Raw genomic sequence first — 22682 nt, forward strand, 5'->3', positions numbered from 1 at the left:
GCCTGTTGCAATCATCTGATTTAAAATGAGTGTGTGTGTATAATACATACATATATATATATAAAAACGCACAACGTAAATAAAATAATGTGTTGTTCTAGTGCTTTCAATATAGCACAGAGTGATTAGAATTGATAATTCTTTGTTTTTATTAGCATTTTCCATAGTGTCCCAACTTTTTGGAATTGGGGGTTATAGAGCTGGTTACAATTCATGCTGGTGACATCTCAGATGATACATTTTCATTTTCAAAATGGCAATTAAACATTGTCATAAAAGCTCACATTCCACCACATTCCTTTCTCCAGTCACATGATTATTTTCTGTGACAAACTTCTGTGTTGCGAAGTCCATGAAGGGGCTTGGTTTGCCTCTATTCTCCGTGGCATCCATGCACAACACATCATTCGCCCCACTGAGAGCAAGAACCACATTGTAGCAACCACAAGGAGGTTATACCAATGTGACCTTTACCCACCCTAGCAACGTGACCAATTAGTTGCTTAGGAAGCCTGACTGGAGTCATTCAGCACACCCTGGATTCAAACCTTCAACTGCAGGTGTGGTAGTCAGCGTCTTTACTTGCTGAGCAACCCACGCCCCCCTGAGACAATACCCTATTAAAGCATGTTTGTCACATGACTGTGCATGATGCAAAAGGTGCGATGGATAGTAAATGGAACCACACCACAATATCATTTCTTAAAGCCACAAGTCAAAAGAGCACTGCATTAAGTCTCCGATTTCCTGCCCCCTAAATATACAGTGCATCATTAAAGTATTCATAGCGCTTCACTTTTTCCACATTTTGTTACACCCTTATTCCAAAATGGATTAAATAAATGATTTTCCTCCAAATTCTACAAACAACCCCATAATGACAACATGAAAGAAGTTTGTTTGAAATCTTTGCAAATTTATAAGAATAAAAATAAATAAATAAATAATAATAATAATAATAAAAAAAAATAAATAAATAAAAAAAAAAAAAAAAAAAAAAATCACATGAACATAAGTATTCACAACCTTTGCCATGACATTCAAAATTGAGCTTAGGTGCATCCGGTTTCCACTGATCATCCATGAGATGTTTCTACAACTTGATTGGAGTCCACCTGTGGTAAATTCACTTGATTGGACATGATTTGGACAGGAAAACACCTGTCTATATAAGGTCCCACAGTTAACGGTGCATATCATAGCACAAACCAAGCCATGAAGTACAAGGAATTGTGTGTAGACCTCCAAGACAGGATTGTATCGAGGCACAGATCTGGGGAAGGGTACCTGAACATTTCTGCAGCATTGAAGGTCCCTATGAGCACAGTGGACTCCATCATCCGTAAACGAAATCCGCCCGGCCAAACTGAGCAATCGGGGGAGAAGGGCCTTAGTCAGGGTGGTGACCAAGAACCTGATGGTCACTCTGACAGAGCTCCAGCATTTCTCTGTGGAGAGAGGAGAACCTTCCAGAAGAACAACCATCTCTGCAGCACTCCACCAATCAGGCCTGTATGGTAAAGTGGCCAGACGGAAGCCACTCCTCAGTAAAAGGCACATTGACAGCCCGCCTGGAGTTTGCCAAAAGGCACCTGAAGGACTCTCAGACCATGAGAAACAAAATTCTCTGGTCTGATGAAACAAAGACTGAACTTTCTGCCTGAATTGCAAGCATCATGTCTGGAGGAAACGAGGCACCGCTCATCACCGGGCCAATACCATCCCTACAGTGAAGCATGGTGGTGGCAGCATCATGCTGTGGGGATGTTTTTCAGCAGCAGGAACTGGGAGACTAGTCAGGATTGAGGGAAAGATGAATGCAGCAATGTACAGAGACATCCTTGATGAAAACCGGCTCCAGAGAATCTTCCAGATCATCTTCCAACAGGACAACGACCCTAAGCACACAGCCAAGATTAACAAAGGAGTGGCTACGGGACAACTCTGTGAATGTCCTTGAGTCGCCCAGACTTGAACCCGATTGAACATCTTTGGAGAGATCTGAAAATGGCTGTGCACCGACACTCCCCATCCAACCTGATGGAGCTTGAGAGGTCCTGCAAAGAAGAATGGGAGAAACTGCCCAAAAATAGGTGTGCCAAGCTTGTAGCATCATATTTGAGGCTGTAATTGGTGCCAAAGGTGCTTCAACAAAGTATTGAGCAAAGGCTGTGAATACTTATGTATGTTTGATTTTTGTTTTTCAGTTTTCATTTGCAAGGATTTCAAACAAACTTCTTTCATGTTGTCATTATGGGGTATTGTTTGTAGAATTTTGAGGAAAATAATGAATTTAATCAATTTTGGAATAAGGCTGTAACATCACAAAATGTGGAAAAAGTGAAGCGCTGTGAATACTTTCCGGATGCACTGTACAGTATATCCTTCAAATGTGGAAGTCTAATTTTGTTGTTTACTGTCTGCCAAGAGAAAACCATACATTCAATATCATAGAAAAGTCATGGCACACCTCTCCAAAACAAGCTACATGATGCGAGATATAATTCAAGCCTATAGCACAAGCAGCTAGTTATGAGAGTTGTGCGGCACAATTTACCTGAAGTACAAACCACAATATACAGCAAGTAATACTTATCTTAGCAAGCCTCACTAATGAGAAACAGCATCAAGGAAAAACAACTTTACTCCATTACAGAAAGCTATTCATTTCGATCCCTTCTAAGCCTTGTTGGCCTGGGCTAAAAACGGAATGACAGAACTGCAAATTGTAATATTTATGCCCACATTTCATTTGCCTGATATACTGCTTAAACAGACAATGGGGAAAAAACAGGACCTTAAAAAGATCTTAAGACCAAGAAATTAGTTTTTAATTTATTGGTAGAAAATGTAAAAGAAAATAACTGTAAAAAACATGAACAAACCCCACTGATTTCCACCTCATAAATAAATCACTTTTACTCTTGCATAAGCAAAGTGTTTTAAACGTAATGTTTAATTATCAAAAGACGGAATCGCCTTTGTGCATGCACACATCCTTCAAATTTCTCTCTACTCCAGGAAGGGTACAGAGCAAATCCTATGATGTTAAGACATTGACAATATGTCTCTGCTTAATCGTGTACTCAGTACAACACGGAGGATAAAATTCAAAGTACAATTTTATATACTTGATTGTTCAGAGGAATAGTTTCACACTTAATGTTTCAATACCAGTTACGTATTGGCTGCGTAGGACCAATTCCTATCCAATCCACTATAAAGCAACAAGAAAAGGGAGAGAGAAACACCCACACATACAAAGAGGTCCAGGGCTGCAGCAGGTTTTAATGCTCTAATGGAAGGCCAGAGAAATTGGAACATTGCACAGCATCCAACACACCCTTTGCTCTGCTGTTAGAAAATCTTAGACTCTCTCTTTAACAGACGTCAACCAACGGTAATAAATAAATTTCATCTTTAGAAGGCTTTGTTGGGTCCAAATTTGGGATGAAGAAAATAACTGTCCTGAATTCCCATGGCTTTCCTTACAGGAACACTAGTCCTGTGTCTTTGCACTTGTCCGCTAACAGACAACTAATATTTACAGACCACAGTGGCCACAAGTAATGCTACATGAACAAAAGTTTCCAATAAATTTAAATGAACAAAATCAAAAACAGCCCCCCCCCCCCCAAAAAAAAGAGTAGAAAGCAGCATTCCGCAGGTCGCGTTTCTGGAGACCCTACATTCCATTCAGGGTCCTCTGGGAAGACTGATCTGAATCAGCATAATCCCACCAATGTTCAGCTTGACATCATCTCGTAGCTCATAGCTGTACTGGGGTCAGTGTGTTTAAAGGGACAGTGACTGGATGTGACTTGGAAAGCAGCTGGCTTGTGATGCACTGGGTAAAATGATAGCAGAGTAAGAAGTACTAAGTGCATCGGCCTTTAAACGCCATCCTCCTCAAACTGGTTCTCTTTATAGATATCTCTGATCAGCAGCACTCGAATCAGGAGCCTAGCCAGTGCACTTTTCTCTAGAGGAGTCGAGCTGAACCATAGTGGACTGTCTGAGGAAGCAGAGACCTCTGGCATCATGTAAAAAAAGTCTGTCCTCTGCCTCACAGACTCTGGGCTGGGGAGAGAGGAACAGAGTAGGGATATCAATGATCCAACAGTCAGATCACACAGGGTTCTTTTACATGAACATGATGAAAATCAGCATACTAAATGACAATGTTATATCAATTAAAGTGCAGTCGAGTAAAGAAATAAGCCATTCCAAGTTGATTTAAAATTGTAACAGAGCTTCGATTGGCTTATTGCTTCTGTAATCAGCATCAACAACAAGACACAACATTCATAAAAACGATTTAAGTTATCATTCTTCTACCAAGTAATATAGTTTGTTGGAATGGGTGCTTTCACACTTTGCTCAATTGCTTGGACAGAACTTGAGTTAGTTTCCTACACCCTCCCCTGCTGGTCTCTGTCCACATCATATAATTTTGGTCAAAACCACGCAGTCCATTTGCATCATCAACGTGAGAACAAGTGGCAGCTGTTTAACACAGTAACTAGGCAACAACACAAGACATCAGCTTCGCAGTGTTATTATTCAACTCTTTGGAATTATCACCAAAACTTTATGCACAGAACGACACTTGCGCTTGTCTGCCGCAGAAGCATTGAATGTGCAATGATGTTATGAATGTTTTAGTTTCTTTGCTGTGAGCCCGTGAATGCATTGCAACAGATGTGAAGAATGTGAGCAGCTTTATTTATTTGGAGACAAGCAGATATGAGAAATGCATTATATCATAATAATTGCAATTGGTAGCCTGCAAAGACGTGAACTTAACATCATTAGAAGCGTTTAACTTCTGCAATTTGGTATGATCGTGTTCATATCAGCAGCGATCCATACTAGAGTTCACATGAACCACACCTCATACCACCTTGTCATCAAACGGACTCCGGTGCGGACAGCAAACAACGTTCACATCATTCAAACTAGGGCTGCACGATTTGGGAAAATGTCATATTGCGATTATTGAGGTTAATATTGCGATATGCGATATAATAAACAAATGGTATCATGATTCAACTTGCTTGGTTATCAAGGAAAATGCACAAATAGATTACTGTGATTACTACAAATAGAATACATGCTGAAATGTGTATTTTTCAACTCAAACATACAAACTAGCAACAACAACTATAAATGCAGTGTTTTCAAATTAAAATAATATTTTTACAAAATTTAATAATAACATCTTTGCATTACTGCAAACTTGTTTTCTCAATATTACACCTAAATAAAACAGAACAATCTTATTTTCATGAAAATAAGATTGTCCAAACAAACAGGGACATTTAATCAGGATGTACTATGTATAAACTCTTTTGAAAAGGAAACTGGATATAAAACTCAATCTAACCACTAAAACTGTTGTTGTTGTTGTTGTGGTGTATATATACACATACGCACACATTTTATTGTTGTTGTAATTAATGTTATTTTTCACATAAGATTGATATTATGATGATCTCATCAATGATGTAACATGTTGCGAGCTGCAACAGCGGGGTGCGAGACGAGTGTCTACATGTTAGAGCGCACATCAGTCGGCGGAACTTTAAATCTTTTCCGGGTCTCGACTCCCGCTCAGAGTACTTCCACGACTGGTTGAAGCGGCTCTGACCGCACAGATAATGACAGTTTTGGAGTTTGTGTTTATTTACATGGCACACTCCTGTATTATATTAACTTTAACTATTGATGAAATAAAGACATATCGCCAAGCTGTGATCGGTGTTATTTTTTCTGACCACCAGTTCAGTGTCGGTCTGCTCGGCATCCATCTTCACCTGATTTCCACGCTGCACACCAGAAACTGACATGACCACATGTGCCACTCCCTAAACGGAGACTGACTGGTCATGTTTTTATTAGCGGAGTAGAAAATGAGCAAACCGCTCTCAGAGAGAATGGGCTGTCACGTCCACACATGCACTTGTTTATTTAATATTTTTTTTTATTAAAATCGCAGAATATGCCGTCATATAATCGCACATGCTGATATTGCGATATGATTAATCGTGCAGCACTAAAATTAACCGAACTTGATCGTCATTCAAATTCGTCTGTGCACCAAAAACGGTAGTGTGAAAGTGATCCCTAGTATTACTGTACACCACTTATGGCCTCCAAGCAACAAAGCAACTTGTTGCCAGCAGCAATTATAAGACAATAATGTCCAATAAAGTCAATTCTTTTAATGATAATCAGAATAAAAATTATTCCGTCAAGTAATACAGTGGTTCCTACCCTTTTTAACCAAAAAATGTCCATGACATTTTCAGGCATTTTTGATTACTGTATACAGATTTTTCCAAATAATTTTTCAACAGACAGGTTTGTAAATGAATCATCTAGAGCAATTTGTGAACCAGTTTGATTAATTTAAAAGAACCTTTTATGACACAATTAAAATATTCCCTGATATTTCCAGGTTTTTCGTGAATTTGGGAACCCTGGTTATAGTATAATTATAGTTCATTAGACTACCCCTGTAGGTTTTGTATATTTGCAAGCAACTTCATATAGCTGTATAACTGTATTAACATAGAATGTGCAGTTACAGGTGTACAACTATGGCTCATCCAATCAGAATTTAGAGTCTCTAAACAATCTGTTTGTATAATGGCTATTTTACAGTGGCTTCCTTGTAATTTCAAAGCCAATGCTATTCATTTTATTAAATTGTTTTATTTACGAGATTTCCTTCACCAGTGTTACTCAATGTCTTAAGTATATATAAACTTATAAATAATTATAAGTCAAGCTTTGAGCACTCTGAGGTGTCCTCATATTAACACAATCAACACCTTATTTCAGGATGTGAACAGCAAATGTTATAATCACTGGACACTGTGGTTCTCAACTTCCCAGGTCTGTTCTGAAAGGATCTTGGACAGCTGGTTTCAACTGCTGTCAACTTATCCTTTTTCTGTGGAGTCAATGCATGACAGAATCTGTTAAATGTGACTCACCACTTTGAAAGGTAAAGCTCATACAGTCGGCACTCATGTTTCTTAACAGGACAGTGAACAGCTACTTCTGAACCACCATCCGCCTCAAAATTTGAGTCACAGTTGTCTTTACGCCTCCTCTTACTTCCTGATTGCTCTATGTAAAACAAGACATGTTTCATCACCAGTTGCAATAAGAATTTCACTATTCATCCAACAGATGCACAATTAAAAATCTACTGATATGTGTAAATAAATAAATTGTGTGTGATTATTTTAAACACACCATGCTGCTCATGCGAGATGGAGGGAATGCGTATGCAGACGGTGGTATCGTGGCTGTGCGGTTTGGAACTGTTGAGGCCATAGACATTTCCGAAGGAGAGGCGTAAGTGCTGTTCAGTAGTGCGGAGGCCAAAGTATTTGGTGTTGAGATAGAGGAGAGATCTCAGCAGGACGGAGGGCGTCTGCTCCCCCAGCTGACCACTGCTCCACAAACACTGCTCCTCAACACGCCCCCAACGAGAACCTCAACACAAAAAAACAGAGACTTAATTCTGTATCAACACAGATGATGACAGATTGTGCAAGCTATATTAACAATAAAACTAGGGACACACTGGTCGATCTGTCGATATTAGTCTTAAATCTGTGATCGCACCTAGATACAGGGACGATATTTTTTAACATCTGCATGACTGAAATCACACAAATTGCTACTATATTGGATGAGCACTTGCTCAGCCCTCAAAGCATGACATTGCAGCTACTGGAGTGCGAGTTTTGAAGACTGATCATCCAATGAGCACAGGTATTAAGTGATATTTTAAATAAACATATCAGTGTAAACCTTATGAATGAAAATGCACATGGTGTGATTTCAAGTTCGTCAGATGGCCGCAGTCTCAACTCCGTTTCAGTCTCTGTTAATTGTGCGAACCTCAGAAATCTAATCTTGTCAAGAGTAACATTAACTAAGATACTATATCATACTTATTTTCCACTTCTTAAAATATCTGTTAACACATTAACACCAACTGTTGCATACAATTCACACATAAGGATTAAGAAACCAACCTGAGCGTGATGTTGAATTCCTGACCAGAGAAGTGATGATTTTATAGTGGAGCTCATCTGTGTCTCTTAAAGCTGGCCACATTTATATCCACATGACCAATTCAAGCAATTGCATGGTTTAGCCTTTATTCCAAAACTGTTTAAATGCTCCACAGAGGTTTAAATACTTATAATAATAAATCTATTCAGAATATTCCTGCACATGGAGGATTGAGGAGAAACCAAAACTCGCTCGTCATTTATTCCACTTCTAATTCACCAATTCTAATTAAATGGAATTTAACCAAATAATTATGTCCTCCACATTATGTTAAAGTATGTGCACACAAAATAAGCCTTGTGTAGCCTATCATATAACTTTTAATGTTTGCATTTGTATTTAATATTCGCTGCAAAATGTGTGCCTGGAATTTCACAATTGCTTGACACCTCATGCCCCCAAAATAACACGGTTATACTTGCACACTGCATAGACATAAACAAAAATTATTTTTCAGCAGATATTAATTTCAGAAATACCAGGAGAAACCAAAGTTAAAAAAAAATTCCTAGCCTACATATCCAGCTTCATCTGGTGAGAAAAAATAAAGAATATCAACAATATAATTAATTAATAATAATAATTATAATAAAACAACAACAATAATAATAATAATAATAATAATAATAATAATAATAATAATATCTAAATAGGCCTGAGGTATATTTTATATAGAGTACACTTCCGGTTTAAGCCACGCCCACACCCGGTTCTATCCGAATACAAAACAGAATACAGATAATTTTGCCATAGTAACAAATAATGGATTCGCTGCCACACCCCTATCTTAAACTATGTATCAATCAATTAATTTTGAGAAATACCCTCATAGTTGGATTGAGTCAACACACCTTTTCAGGATGTGAACAGCAAGTTATAATCACTGGACATTACAATCCTACATTTATTCTGTCTTCAAATGTACTAGTGCTTTTACCATCAGGAAGAACAGTGGGTTGCCAGTCTTTAAGGAGCTTGTTCAGTTCTTCTCTAAACATGTCATATTGTGGGTCACCGAAGAGGTCATCTGTCCTCCCCTTGTCCTGCAAATGCTACAAAACAACAAAGAAGCATTGTAATACAAAGTACAGTGGCCAAAAGATAAACAACAAAAAAACTAAATTGTATGGATGCTTCTGTTTGACTGCATTTGCATTACACAACAAAATAACAATGCATTTTAATACAAATAAATAAAACTCATCACAAGCAAACCATTTCACAAGATAAATTTGTTTGAAGGTTTGAAATGATAAACATATAGATATAGTAGAGACTTCATACATCCACTAAAAAACAATAAAAAAAATATATATATTTTTAAGTGTGACTTAAGTGTCCAAATATTTTTTGGGCCACCACTTGTGCCTTTAATAAAAGGTAACTGGGCCCATCTCTCTAATGAGCACTCTTCGGTGTCCTCATAGTAACAGCATCAACACAATGTTTCAGGATGTGAACAGCAAATGTTATAAATCACTGGACACAGTTTAGATCAAGGGTGCTCGTTCTTGATCCTGAATATCTAGTTTCCTATAGAGTTTATTTCCAACTTTAATAAAACTAATTGTGGTCTTAAATGAGAATGTTACCCAATTTTTAGAAGAGTCTCTACAGTCCAAGAATCCTTATTTACAGCTTTAATGGGCAAATGCAACAGGCATGCACAGCCTTGTGTTTTGTGGGCAGTCTCACCTTCTGGATGCTGAGGCAGAGGTAGAGGATGCTGTCTGGGGCATAGCACTCCCCATTGGGTCGGCGCACCTCTTTCACAAAGCAAGATAAAGACTGATTCAGCTCTTCTGGGCTCAGCGACAGGAGACTGCCTTTTAAACAAACTGTTAAGAAAACACAAAAATACTTTTAGCAATATCAGTGAGGAGAGTTGTGACATATTAAGAGTGCTCATCTTGAAGTTTAAACCGGGCACAAAAAGACAGATTTCCAATAGTGTGATTCTGTTATTATTTAAGATGGTTGCAATAAAATAAATTACATTTTATAATAATGTTTTTTTTTTTTTTTAAATAAACCTGAAATTTTAATGAAGTGTATAAATGTAACAAGTGCCCTCATAACTCAGAATAGTCAACAAAACAGTTTCAGAATGTGAACAGCATTGAAGTTATAATCATCGAGCACCTTTAAAACAAGCAGAAGCCTGTATAAAGCTTGTTCCATCTGCAATCATCTGGCATTACAATAATAATAAAAAAGGGATTTTTTTACTTCAAACAAGTTAAAGGGATAGTTTAAAATTATAGTTTAAAATTAAAATGTCCTCGTTATTGACTCACCCATCATGCCATCTAAGATGTGCATGACTTTAAGCAGAACACACTTTTTAGAAGAATATCTCATATTTGTGTTCAGTGTTTTAATCAATGTTTTCTGAAGTGATCCAGTTGGTTTTGAGTGAGAACGGACCAAAATATAACCCAACATTTTCACTGTGCACCTTGCCATTGCAGTCTCTAAGCAACATCATGATTTCAAGCTCGATTACACTGCAACAGAGCTTGATATCATGATCGCTAAGGATCGCAAACTGATTGGACCACTTCAAAAAGACATTGATTTAACCACTGGAGTTTGATGAATTATGCTTAGGATGACTTGATATGCTTTTAGATCTTAAAAAGGCCTGTCCACCATACACTTGCATTGAATGGACCTACAGAGCAGAGATATTCTTCTAAAAATCTTTGCAGAAGAAAGCCATACATTTTAGATGGCATGAGGGTGATTTAAATGATGAGAAAATTTTCTTTTTTGGGTGAAATAACCATTTCAAAAGTGTGCGTTTGTGAAAAATAATTTATGATAAACACCTTGTTTCTGGCTTTCCTTTCCTTTGGTCTCGCTGGACTGTGAGGCTGCAGACGTGGCCCATCTCCTCCAGGCATTTAAGCCATACCTGGAACTCAAGGGGAAGGAGCTGTCGGCTGCTAAAGACTCTACTGCTGGTAATGAGGATAAAGAGGAGGAAGACTCTTCCTCTACTGCCTGCCTCTTCTGGCCCTATAATGACAGTAATTCAAAAACATTAGCATAATTAGCATTTAATGATCATACTTCATGACAGGTTATGACCCAATTAGCCTCATATAGAACTTCGGCAATCACTGTATATCAGCATGTGAACAGCAAATGGTTTTCTAATCACAGGACAGCATTGGATGTGCAGTTATTGAGGTAATTGTGTACTGTACCCTCCTCCTGGTTCTGATTTGAGGCGTCTTCTCTTTCTCCTCAGTCAGGACTGGAGGCAATGAGAAGAGCATGTCTGCATCCAGGCACTCAACCAGGATGGGCTCGGATGCTGAAACAGACCAGAGTGATGGGTCTTTACTAGATACAATCATGTTATTTGGACACATCGATTATAGGTTTGGAGAGTTAAACAGAAGGAAATGCATTAATAGATTTTGTTTATTTTTTAGGTAGACACAAAGATTGAAAAAAAAAAAAAAAGGTAAAACAGACACCCATAATATTATCTATGGCCAATCCAATAAGTTAAAAGGAGGTTGTGTTCATATGGTGGTACTGTACCTAGTGGATAGTCCTTCTCCAGGTCCAAATCTGGCTCGTACTTGTCTTCCTCCTCTTCTGAGTTGTCACTGCCATTTTCAAGTTTTATGCTTTCCATCTTCACTTCCTTACAGCTTTTTTCACACTTTATGTCTAGGAAAAAAAGGATTTAGAAATACATAAAACAGTCTGATTTGAACCAGAACAAATCCTATAAAGAATCTTGCTTCAGTATAGGGCCATTGCGCTGGCAATTTTATTTTTTTTATTTTTTTGGTTAAGGGCCAATCACCGCCGGTGAAAAGTGTTATACGATGGTTGAAGGGCAGGGGAGGGAATGCGTGCAAATTACGTAATTATTGTGCATAAAATTTAAAAGTACGTAATTGAACACAAAATAAAAATTAAACTCTTTGCATAATATCACTAAATACAAAAACAAATAAAAAACCTTATTGCATTGGTTTTACATTTCTGTCTGTTATTGGACTATATAGCCAACCTTATAAATCAGTAACATGTACATGTCAAGGACAAAAAATATTCCAGATGGCAGATTGTTAATATTGTTAAACTCCGATATTCAACGCAACTAAATGTCAGTAAACTGCTGGATAGTAATTCAATTGTTCAGTCCAACCTTTGCTGGAAGTTAGACGCTTAAATTGTTTTGCGAGTTATCATATTTCCAGCCACACTCAATACACGTCTAGAACGTGGTGTTAATCTCGTCAACAAAATTACACACAAAAATGTTTGAGTTATTTGATTTAGTTTACAAAAACGGATTAGAATAATTTTTTGACTTTTAATTCAAACATTGTTGATGAAAATATGACGAGAAATAAACAACAGTGCAAGATATTACCATGAACTGAAAATGTTTTAAAAGAAGAAAAATCTTGTTGAATAAAACCTTGTTTATTCAAATGATCCAGTCTTAGTATTGTGAGGATAATTTTCATCTAAACTGCGTGTCGAGAGATGAAAGCGCCAATCCCTAGTGAAGCGCTTTTATAAATCACCCATTTACAAACGCATAATATACTTTCTAAATGAGATATACAAGCCATCAATAGAATAAAGATATTATTACAGGGTTCGTACAGATGCTTCAAAGTGAAATTCATAGACTATTCAAGCACATTTTTATGCTTTCAAGGACTATGCAAGAGATGTCATTCATCACACAAATTCTTAATTTTTTCATTTTAAATAAAAATATACATTTATTAATATAATACATTTTTATAAAATACCACTTATTACAAACATAACACATAATAATAATAACAACAATAATAATAATAATAAAAATAGGAACCTTAAATAGTTCTTATGGCTCATGAGCCATGTTTTCATAAAACAGCTTCATGTGGAGGAACTGATCAAAACTGCCAATGTTGTCAGCCACTACCTGTTTTCTGTGAGACAAAGCTCTCTTTCCACTAGGGTATGTTTGACGGAGAAAACAGAATCCCCCAATGATATGCATTCAAACCTCAGAACGTTTTATTTAATTTGTGACACTTTTACTCTAATTGTCAAATTTAAATGATTGTAATAATTTTAAATAAAAACTGATTGTTGCAAAGATTTGTACTTGTGCATGGAAAAACGCCGCAGCAGTATCTATAAAACATTTGTTTAAATCCTCAACTAATAATCTAAGTTTGTAATAGGTCAATACACAATCCCACGTGACAGTGGCGTTAACACCTGACGATAATGAAAACTAAATTCAAATATTAAATAAAAGATTCAACACGCTGCACTGTATAGTGAGCTTGCCAGACCAAAGGCAATTAAATGGTTGCAGTCACCTGTTGCCACTTTGGATGCGATTAATCTGACCCTGTATGATTTTTATTCTTTACAAAGAACCGGCTCATTGGAGTCATTTGTTCGCAAATAGTACCACACTGTTCTCGCTGCATGTTTCTTAATATAAACTCAGCAACAGCACACAAAGCTGAATAGCACTTCCAGAAACACTGTGGGGTGAATTCACCAAACAGTCGTGGCACTTTTGCACGTGGTATTTAGCACAAATACCTGCGTCATATTCACTAACCACACGCAATCTATTTTAGCCTGTGCAATCAATGCTGAAAATGCACTGCGTCTTCAATATTTAAATTAATTGTGATTCCTTTCTGAGCAAACACACCTCCTTTATATGTAAATTAGGCTCATTGTAAATTGCGATTCATTCACAAAAATTGCCTTACGCGATTTACATTTCCCCATTACCACCAAATGAAAAAGGCGATAACCAAATAAATTTTAATCTGTTTAAATCAGATGTTTGTGTACATCTATTATCGATTATTTTAGCAGAAGAGCGTTATAACCGGTCATGTATTTAGATGTGCGGTACAGTTGAGGACACTTCCAGCACGTTAAAGAGACAATGTGCGTGTCTGGATCACAACAGTGGATTAATGTTGTTCAGTACCGGCAGAGTGTCATATCAAGGTGGTCAAATGCATCCTCTGCTGAATAGTGCTCAGAATTGACCTGCAAGATCAAAATTGTGTGTGCAGTTTGTGTTTAACATAGATTTTGTGGGCCCATTCGCGCTGTTGCCTGACCTGCATAATTCCTTTAGTGAATGGGGCGCTAAACCAGCACAGAGCGCTTGCTAATAAATAGTGCATTTAACCATGTGCAATTCATCCTTTGTGAATTTCCCCAGGTGTGTTCCGACCGCACCAGCCGGAGAATGGCTGTTTGAGAACCATTAACGGCTACAAAAGTCATGAAATCCTCCAGTATTCATTTGGACCCGGTTCTGAATAACACACACAAAGAGGAAAGCAATAACATTTTCATCAAATAAATTCTTTATTCTCTTTGATACATGACATAAACAATGTCTGTGAGAGCGAAAAGCAGGAGAAAGGGCATATGGTGTTTGGCTGTAGCAGTGGGGATACGTCTTTCTGTAACATTACGGTTATTTAAATATTTCTGCAACAAATGATGTTCTTTACAATTCAAGCACTTTATGCACCTCTTAGTAAACCATTTATGTTTTCAAGGTCTTAAATTAAAAAAGCCAAATTCAAGTACTTAAAGCACCTTGTACGAACCCCGTCATTACAACTTACATCTAGAAAGAAGCGAATGCTTCTCTTGTAGAGAGTCTTGTGAGGAAACACCTAGTCGTGGTTTGCATGCTAAAGATGTATCTTGTGGACACGCCGTAACCAGAACAATGCGCAAAATCAAGAAATCTCTAAAACACAGAAAAATTATAAATACAAAACAGTTACTAAAGGTCTAATAATTTATTATACTCCTCAAATTATATCATTTCATTTTTTTTGTTCTCAAGTTTTCGTAAGGTCATCTATGTAAGTTGATATGTTAACGTCACGCGCATGCACTGTGCCTGTGGCACTTTACCACTGCAGTGGAGCGGTTTTCACGGTGATGCAAGCAGCCCTACTTCAGTATGCTTCAAGTGGATGGTTCCCAACAGGTTCTTACCGCAGTCTGGTTTCTCATCCTCGTCTCTTGCAATCACTTCAGCTATGGCTGCCAGATCAGCTTCCAGAGGGTCAGAGGGGACTTCGGTCTTAAGCTCATTGATAGCCTTCACAATCTGCTCAGCATTCTGTAGTGTGGTGGGCAGAAACACTGGAACAGGCACCTGTATAAACCAGGATGAGGCACAGAGCAGTGAGGGACATCTTTACGTGTTAAGGCATGCAGTCTTTACTGTATGAAAGGGGTCAGCAACGTTTTAGACATTAAAGTACTATTTGTATTTTTCCATGTTAAATCAGTTTCTTTAGTTAAAGTGGCTTTCATTTGGAAAGAGTAAAATCATAAAAAATAAAAAAAAAGGCTGCCAACAAGTGCCCTCATAACTCAGGAAGGTCAACAAAACTGCTTGAGAATGTGAACAGCAGTGAAGTTATAATCATTGAGCACTTTTAAACCAAGCAGAAGCTGATTTCAACAACAATAATGAAAGGAAGTTCTCTCCATCCTTTTACAAATTTAAGAGCATATTTACTTATATAAGCCCATTATTATCCCATTTGTTCCCTAATTTCAAACATAATTCAAACAGAACATACATATTACACAGATGGAAAGGCTCCTCATTACCATGGTTAGGTCAGTGTAGCTGGTCTTCAATAATAGTAATAATAATAATAAAGAATTATAGTGTTTCTGAAAAAATAAGTACTAGCTGAAACACATTTTGAATATTTAACAACAAATGCCACTGTTGCTATAAAATTAGATCATTTCATATGAAACTATAACCTTTAGTCGAAAACGTAACCTTTACTTTTACTCATGTAAAATCGTGAAACACTTTTGTAAAGGTGATGCGTGAAAAAAATTTTGGCTCATAGCACAGTGTTGATCTTTTCCTCCTCAGTGCTGTTTGGCATGTCAGGGCTACCAATTGTTTGAGAGCTTTGACTTGACTTCCTCCGTAACGCTTTAAAAATGAAAAGTCTCACTAGAATTGAAATTGGTCACATCAGTTTTGAGGTCTGCCCTCCACAATAATGAGGGAAACCTATAATGATCATGAGCTGGTTCCGTTACACTCGGGCGAATGTGCAGATGAGAAGCCTTTAGTTTATTGCGAGATTATCATTAAATCTGCCTCAACAGGCGATCACTTGGACGGCTGCCGAAATATCTTCAACGGGTGAACCATGTCATTGTTCTTTCCCTGCTGTCCGCGGCCCAGTCCAAATAAACTTGCGATCCACTTTAACACACACACGCGCGCACGCACGCATGCACGCATGCACGCACCCCCTCGCTCCTCTGTGACATTTTCTCCGCTGCGTGTGTGTGTCATATGTGACATCACGCACCTACATCTTGGTGAATAATATTGCGAACACATTACAAATCCATTAAGATGCACAATGAACAAAAAGGTGCCCAAAATAAGAACTTTCCATGGTTCGAGATCGTGGACGGTGTGCTGGGATATCGTCCCGCTGTTAGTGGAGAGACTACTCGGGACACCATGGTAATTAAAGTGGGTGAGTTGTCAACGTGAACTTATTTTGTTAGCTTGCTAACGTATATATACACAATATAAACTTGATATTCTAGATAACTAGATAACACGCATTTGGTTTGGCTTGTGAAATGGGAGGCGTGCATGACATTTGCACCAGGGTGGTGTATTAAGGGCGGATTTTAGGGGAACGTTGCAGGGCTTTTAGCCTAATGTTGGGAATGCAGAGTGATTTGGATTTCGTGGCTCGAGGTCAGAGGCTATAGGCCCTGGCTGACCAGTTTATGGCCCTGGGATACACTGGCCCGATAGTAGAAATGCGGCTAATGAGTAACAGTACATAAACTCACCTGAAAATGGAGCCCCCCCCCAAAAAATGAATCCCAACGGAGAAAAACATTCTGGTGTAAATAAAAACATTGGCTACACTCACACAGCTAGTGTTTGGGACTGACAACCATATTTACAAACAGGTGAGTTTCTCGCATGGTCCTGTACATTAGATCTCAGGAGAGGGTTGAATGTCTGTATAAACAAGCAACTGGAGTCAATCCCCTTTATTAATCTTGCTATAGCCATGAATAACACATGTAACTGTGTATAAAGAAGAGTGTCCAGTGTGCTTCCATTTACACAGCACAAGTTAACTGAACTGAGAATTTGAGTAAATTCGGTAATAGAATCTCACCACTAGTTATATACTCTCGTTTATAAGCAAACTCTTAGTGATACACAGTGAGTGTATTTAGCTAAAAACTGACAACCGAATTCTGCTGCAGAGTGGACATAGCCTATGCAATTACTTTTTTACATTTTAAGATAGGGGTAAGTGAGGGATCTCTTACCGGTACAGGTACTGCAATAGGTGTGGGCGTGGCCTGAGCATAGAGGTTCATGGGTACTGGGACGTAAACGGGAACAGGGATTGGAATAGGAACATACTCCTTTCCAGTGCGTTCCAGGTCAGCTTCATCTGAGGAGATGCAGAGAAAGAAGCCAGTCGTCAGCCTACAACTTTTCTAGAAAGAGTGCATATTTGTAACTTTATTTTGACAGGCTGGAAAGTGCTTACCTGTTTGCAGTGGTTTGCTCTGCATGTGGGGTTTACAGTATGTGGCCTTTGTCATGGTAAGGGGCTTACAGAGCACAGCTTTATTTTTCACATCTTTTAGAATCCCTCCAACAGGATGGGACAGAGGCCCCTGAGTAAACATTTGAAATAGTCACTTCAAGAACAATGAAATAACAACAATTTATTCTGTTAAGGTTCTTCTGCAATTTTATCTCCTTATCTCTTACTAATCAACATCATTCGCTGTCAAAATTGGTTGTACTCTCACCATCTTAGATGCTTGGGTTGCTCCTCCAAGCCCTATAAATGGACCACATGATTTAATTTTTTAACGTGGTAGTATGATTCGGTATGTACGGTTACCAGACACATACTGTATATATCCTGATGTGAGGTTTTACGATTTTACCGAAAACTGTGTTTTCAGGGCCTCGCTGTGTGGCCATGTTGGGTTCGTTCTGTTGGCAGTAGAAGCGCAGGAGACACTGCTGATCGCAGAAGTGCTTCATCTCTGCACGCCACTGCATAGACTCTGTCAGGTTCCCCTGCACCTTACAGCAGTCACAGCGTGCCGCCTAGTGGACACAACAGAGAAATACAGGTTTTTGACATTAGTGCAGTGTTTTTAAAGGTAATTTACATTTAAAATTATATTTTAAATAATTTAAACTGTGATCTCTGATACAATGATTGCCCACACCCACCGAAACATCATCCTTGATAGCAGACATACATTATTTAATATGGGCATTTTCATCTGGAAGTTGCAATTTTTCACCTTTTTCAAGTTTTTGTAACAATTACGATTTTTAATACATTTAAATGAGCTATCATTAAGATGTTTATCAGATGTTCATTCATAAACATAACGTTTGTAATAGAATACAATGCTTTTCAGTTCCACAGACATCCAGTTGACATGTGCTCACTCAGGTGTGCCACGGCACACTTTTTATGACAAAAAAAAAATGCTACAGCACACCACTATCCCACATAGGCTAACCATCGTCAATATTTTTCCTTTTCAAGATCTTGTCCATGTTTTCTGTCCATAGTAGCCTGTTTACTTGTAATGTTTGAAATTAGTCTTTGCAAAACAAAAAAAAGAAAAAAAAAAATCAAAAGTCAAGTCACATACAGTGCACGGACAGGGTTGTAAAAATTCTGACAATCTATCATTACCAGTCATTTTAATTTTCATATTTTAATGATAAGAAATTTAAATGCTTTTATTTGTAATCATGAACTTACAGGACGAGCATATAGCAGATTATGCTTTTATTTATTTATTAAGAGAACAGACGAACAGAGACACCACGTGAAGCAGATGAATGCTTTTTTCCCCCGCCGTGACAGCGGAGGCCACTAAAACACGACATATGAACAACGCAATATTACAAAAAACAAATACAATTAAAATATGAACAAAACACGTAAACAATGAACTGAACAGAACTCAAACCTTCCTCCTGGTCCGCATCGACTTAAACTGGGTGCTCGCCCATGTGTAATCAAATGCATCAAGGCAATTGTCATTAGATTTTGCATCTTTGTCTCGGACAGACGACTTCTCGTGGCAGTTTTAATTTGGTTCTGGAGGATGAACCCAGCGTCAAGCTCCGCATTGCCCTCCACATGACAAGAGTTGCAGAAAGTGTCACAGAAGGGCGAATTTACGTGTTTGCCATGTAAAAATGCAGGAGGCGTGCACAATAAACATTGAAAACATGTATCTGGCAGAGAAAATTGCAGTGAGTAATAAAAGGACTCATTTATGTTTAGGTCTAAGCGTTTTCTTGGTGAATTTAAATTAGTTCAATAACTGGGGTCTCTGATATTTGTTAACGATAAGGTAATATTTAATTAAAATAAATTGAGACATTCAATGTCTTCACAAATTTGGACAGTTTTTAAATATTTCTTGTTGCTTAGTACTCTCAAAGACATTGTTGGTGAAGCGCAAATGTGTGTGTGAAAAACACTTTGGTGCAAAGTCAGCGAGTCATGTGAAAGTCCCTTAAAGCCTATAAATATCAGTCACATTTGCACATTAATCATTGCTCTTCACGTGACTTCTTCAAATTGACCAATTATGGTTTCAAAACGGTGAATTTCTCCAAAAAGCTGAGGAGTTTTGATCCCTGAAATTATAATTTTTTTCATGCAGCTCTAGCAGACAAATTTCAATAGTGCAGCTTATTTACACGTTACACCGAATATTTTGTAAATCCTTTTGAAAATATTTCACTTTGCAAAATTCTACTCAGAAATTTTTTTTTATTTGAAACTTTTGCTCTCATTTTATAGAGAGAGATAAATTAAACAGGCAGGAAGATCACCGTACCTTGTAGTACCAGTCATGAAACTTCTTAGCACATGTTTCGCTGCAGAAGTCCCTGCTGACTCCGTCTATCTGTTTGGTTACAGATTTCTTACACATCTGGGTGCAGTGGTTGCAAGTGACACACTTCAGTCCCAGACGTCTGGCGAAATCCTGCTTGAACAGTAACTTGCAGCCTGCAGAGGAAATGTGAGGGTGACACAAACAGCTCAAATACAAGCACCCAAAATACACCATAACATTGTCATAAACAATGTAATCCATTTATCCATTAAAATAAAATGTCAATGAATCAATGTCACAATCATCGTCCTCATACCATAAAGATATAATCACAACACATCATGATGTGAACAGCAATAGATTTAATCACAGGACAATGTGCTGGTCAATACAGACAGACTAAGAGACAGAATAATGACCTTCACTACAGAAGGGTCTCTTCACCCCAGAGAACTTCACAGTCTCATGAAGAGTCTTCTCCTCCTGACAGAACTCACAGAACGTCACTATGCAATGGAGCTTTTTGTAGTCCTCACAACAGGCCTTACTGCAGAACTGATATACTTTATCCTGAAGAAAACAGAGATCACAATTCATTCTTACAGCACTAAAGATCTTAAAGGTTTAAATCTTGAGAAACACTGGGATTTCTAAAACTGTGTCTCTCACCTCCCACTCCAGAATCTCTGGCTTCAGGCTGAAGGAACCACGGCAGTAGTTACATTTCAACTGAATACTTTCAGAAGGTGAAGCAGGAGGCTGCCCGTTGGCTGATGTTTGGATGGTAGCATTCTGAACAAAAGCAAAAAAGTAAAAGTTGGATGGGAAAAAAACTAAACACTAAGGCCCCATTTACACTGCATGGTTCAAGTGACCCAAATCCGATTTTTTTCCTCTCATGTGGCACAGATCGTATATGACCGGTGAACATGTAAGCAGGAAAAAAAACGCATGGATTCCGATTTTCTCAGATCGCATTCAGGCCTCACTCATATGTGGTAATAAATCGGATATGAATCGGATACGTGCATTTGCGTGTGTCATGTAAGCAGACAAATCGGATATTCCCCAGTAAATGGGAGTCGTACGTCATTAAAGTGACGTCAACTCAGGTGGACACCACCAACTGAGATCACGTGACTTATTATAGGCGCGATGGAGGACGAAGGAAACGCACAGTGGAGCAATGCGGAGGTTTCATGTCTTTTGAGTGTTTGGGGCGAAGAGACAGTGCAGGCAAAAACGCAGGGCTGTTATCGAAATAAATCAATTTATGACGACATTTCACGAGATATGGGGAGGCACGGTTTGGAGCTCTTCACCTTCTGGCAGCTTGATGTACTCGCGCATCATCTCATTTCGCACGGCATGGCAAAACTCCCGGACTATTAAGCATACTGATGCGTCACTTATGCCAAACAGATGTGCCAGTGTTCGATAACCAGCTCCTGTCGCGAGCTACCATGGTTCAACTCCAACGCACTTCTGCACTGAGATTACCTGGCGAAATGTTGTGTCCTCATATGAGAGCATTGGTGACAACCGCACACACAACATTTCAAAAGTTTCTCGTCTCATACGAAAGTTGCTGACCCACAGTTCTTGACCCCAGGTTCCAACAACGCGATCCCACCAGCCGCATCCAAACCTCCCTTTGAACTGATGTTGCAGCGATCATCGCTAAATTCATCCAGGCTGCAACAAGGGCTCTCCTCTTTTTTCTCCGCCGTACGAGACCAATGTTTTGCTGACTTTTTTGATGACTTTTAAAATACTGTGGAAAGCAAAACACTGGATAATTTTATTCGCGTCTTAAATCCATTGCATTTCGTGCGGTTTTACTTCATTTTCCGGGTCAGAACGTCTACATTTGGAAGTTTCAGCAGTATATGTGTAAATGCAAAAATCGGATACGGGTCACTTTTAAAAGATGATGCAAGCGTGTCGTCAAAAAAATCGGATATTGTCAGAAAATCGGATTTGGGCATCAAGACCTGCAGTGTAAATGCAGCCTAATAGAACATTACCATTCTGTTCTTACTGAAGCATGTAATAACTTCACCTTTTCAATATCAGCAAATAATTTATGTAATTTCTGTGACACTAGCAGAACCAAACTGAATTTTTTTTAAAAGCTCATACTTTCCCCATCTGCCAATGGTCATGCAAACTGATGACACAGCCCAAATTCATGACATTAGTTGAGTCAATATTATGTCAGGATGCTCAAACAAACAACAATCATGAAAAATCCACAATGTTTTACTATGAATAAAATCAACCTACAAATGGCTTACTTGTAATTATCTCTGCATATTTAACTGGGATAAGAGAAACGTGTTTTAATGTTGAAAAAAATTATACAAATCACCTTTACCAGATGCATGCATAAAAACAATGGTTAATCTACAGTACCTGGAACTTAGTGACACATTGTGAACTGCAGAAGCTCAAAACCTTCCCTTCAGGTAGAGTTGCCTGATATTGAGGTAATGCATTTCTCTTACAGAAGTGACATGCAGGCTCAGCATCTACAAAAACAAATAAGGGCAAACATGAGTTTACATTTATACTTATACTTTCTAAACCTCAAATCTCTGACCATACATAATTCCTTTTTGAGTACACAT

General features: G+C 38.2%; 1 protein-coding gene across 3 annotated transcripts in view; it reads right to left on the reverse strand.

The window, feature by feature from the left end:
* Positions 1 to 2366: 2366 nt before the first annotated feature.
* Positions 2367 to 22682, reverse strand: part of LOC127659204 (zinc finger MYM-type protein 2-like) — a 30235-nt gene continuing 9919 nt past the window's right edge. For all 3 annotated transcript variants that reach the window (XM_052148913.1, XM_052148915.1, XM_052148914.1), the window contains exons 7-23: positions 22468 to 22583; positions 20722 to 20844; positions 20472 to 20622; positions 20053 to 20225; positions 18118 to 18283; positions 17977 to 18008; positions 17709 to 17838; positions 17482 to 17609; positions 15127 to 15289; positions 11653 to 11784; positions 11310 to 11419; positions 10929 to 11118; positions 9793 to 9935; positions 9035 to 9149; positions 7267 to 7509; positions 7002 to 7137; positions 2367 to 4080 (exon numbers count right to left, since the gene is read on the reverse strand). In XM_052148913.1, coding sequence (XP_052004873.1) covers positions 3894 to 4080; positions 7002 to 7137; positions 7267 to 7509; positions 9035 to 9149; positions 9793 to 9935; positions 10929 to 11118; positions 11310 to 11419; positions 11653 to 11784; positions 15127 to 15289; positions 17482 to 17609; positions 17709 to 17838; positions 17977 to 18008; positions 18118 to 18283; positions 20053 to 20225; positions 20472 to 20622; positions 20722 to 20844; positions 22468 to 22583 — 2438 coding nt within the window. In that variant the 3' untranslated portion in view covers positions 2367 to 3893. The remainder of the gene's footprint in view (positions 4081 to 7001; positions 7138 to 7266; positions 7510 to 9034; positions 9150 to 9792; positions 9936 to 10928; positions 11119 to 11309; positions 11420 to 11652; positions 11785 to 15126; positions 15290 to 17481; positions 17610 to 17708; positions 17839 to 17976; positions 18009 to 18117; positions 18284 to 20052; positions 20226 to 20471; positions 20623 to 20721; positions 20845 to 22467; positions 22584 to 22682) is intronic.

The sequence above is a fragment of the Xyrauchen texanus genome, chromosome 18 (genome assembly GCF_025860055.1).
Source record: "Xyrauchen texanus isolate HMW12.3.18 chromosome 18, RBS_HiC_50CHRs, whole genome shotgun sequence".
Classification (NCBI taxonomy): Eukaryota; Metazoa; Chordata; class Actinopteri; order Cypriniformes; family Catostomidae; genus Xyrauchen; species Xyrauchen texanus.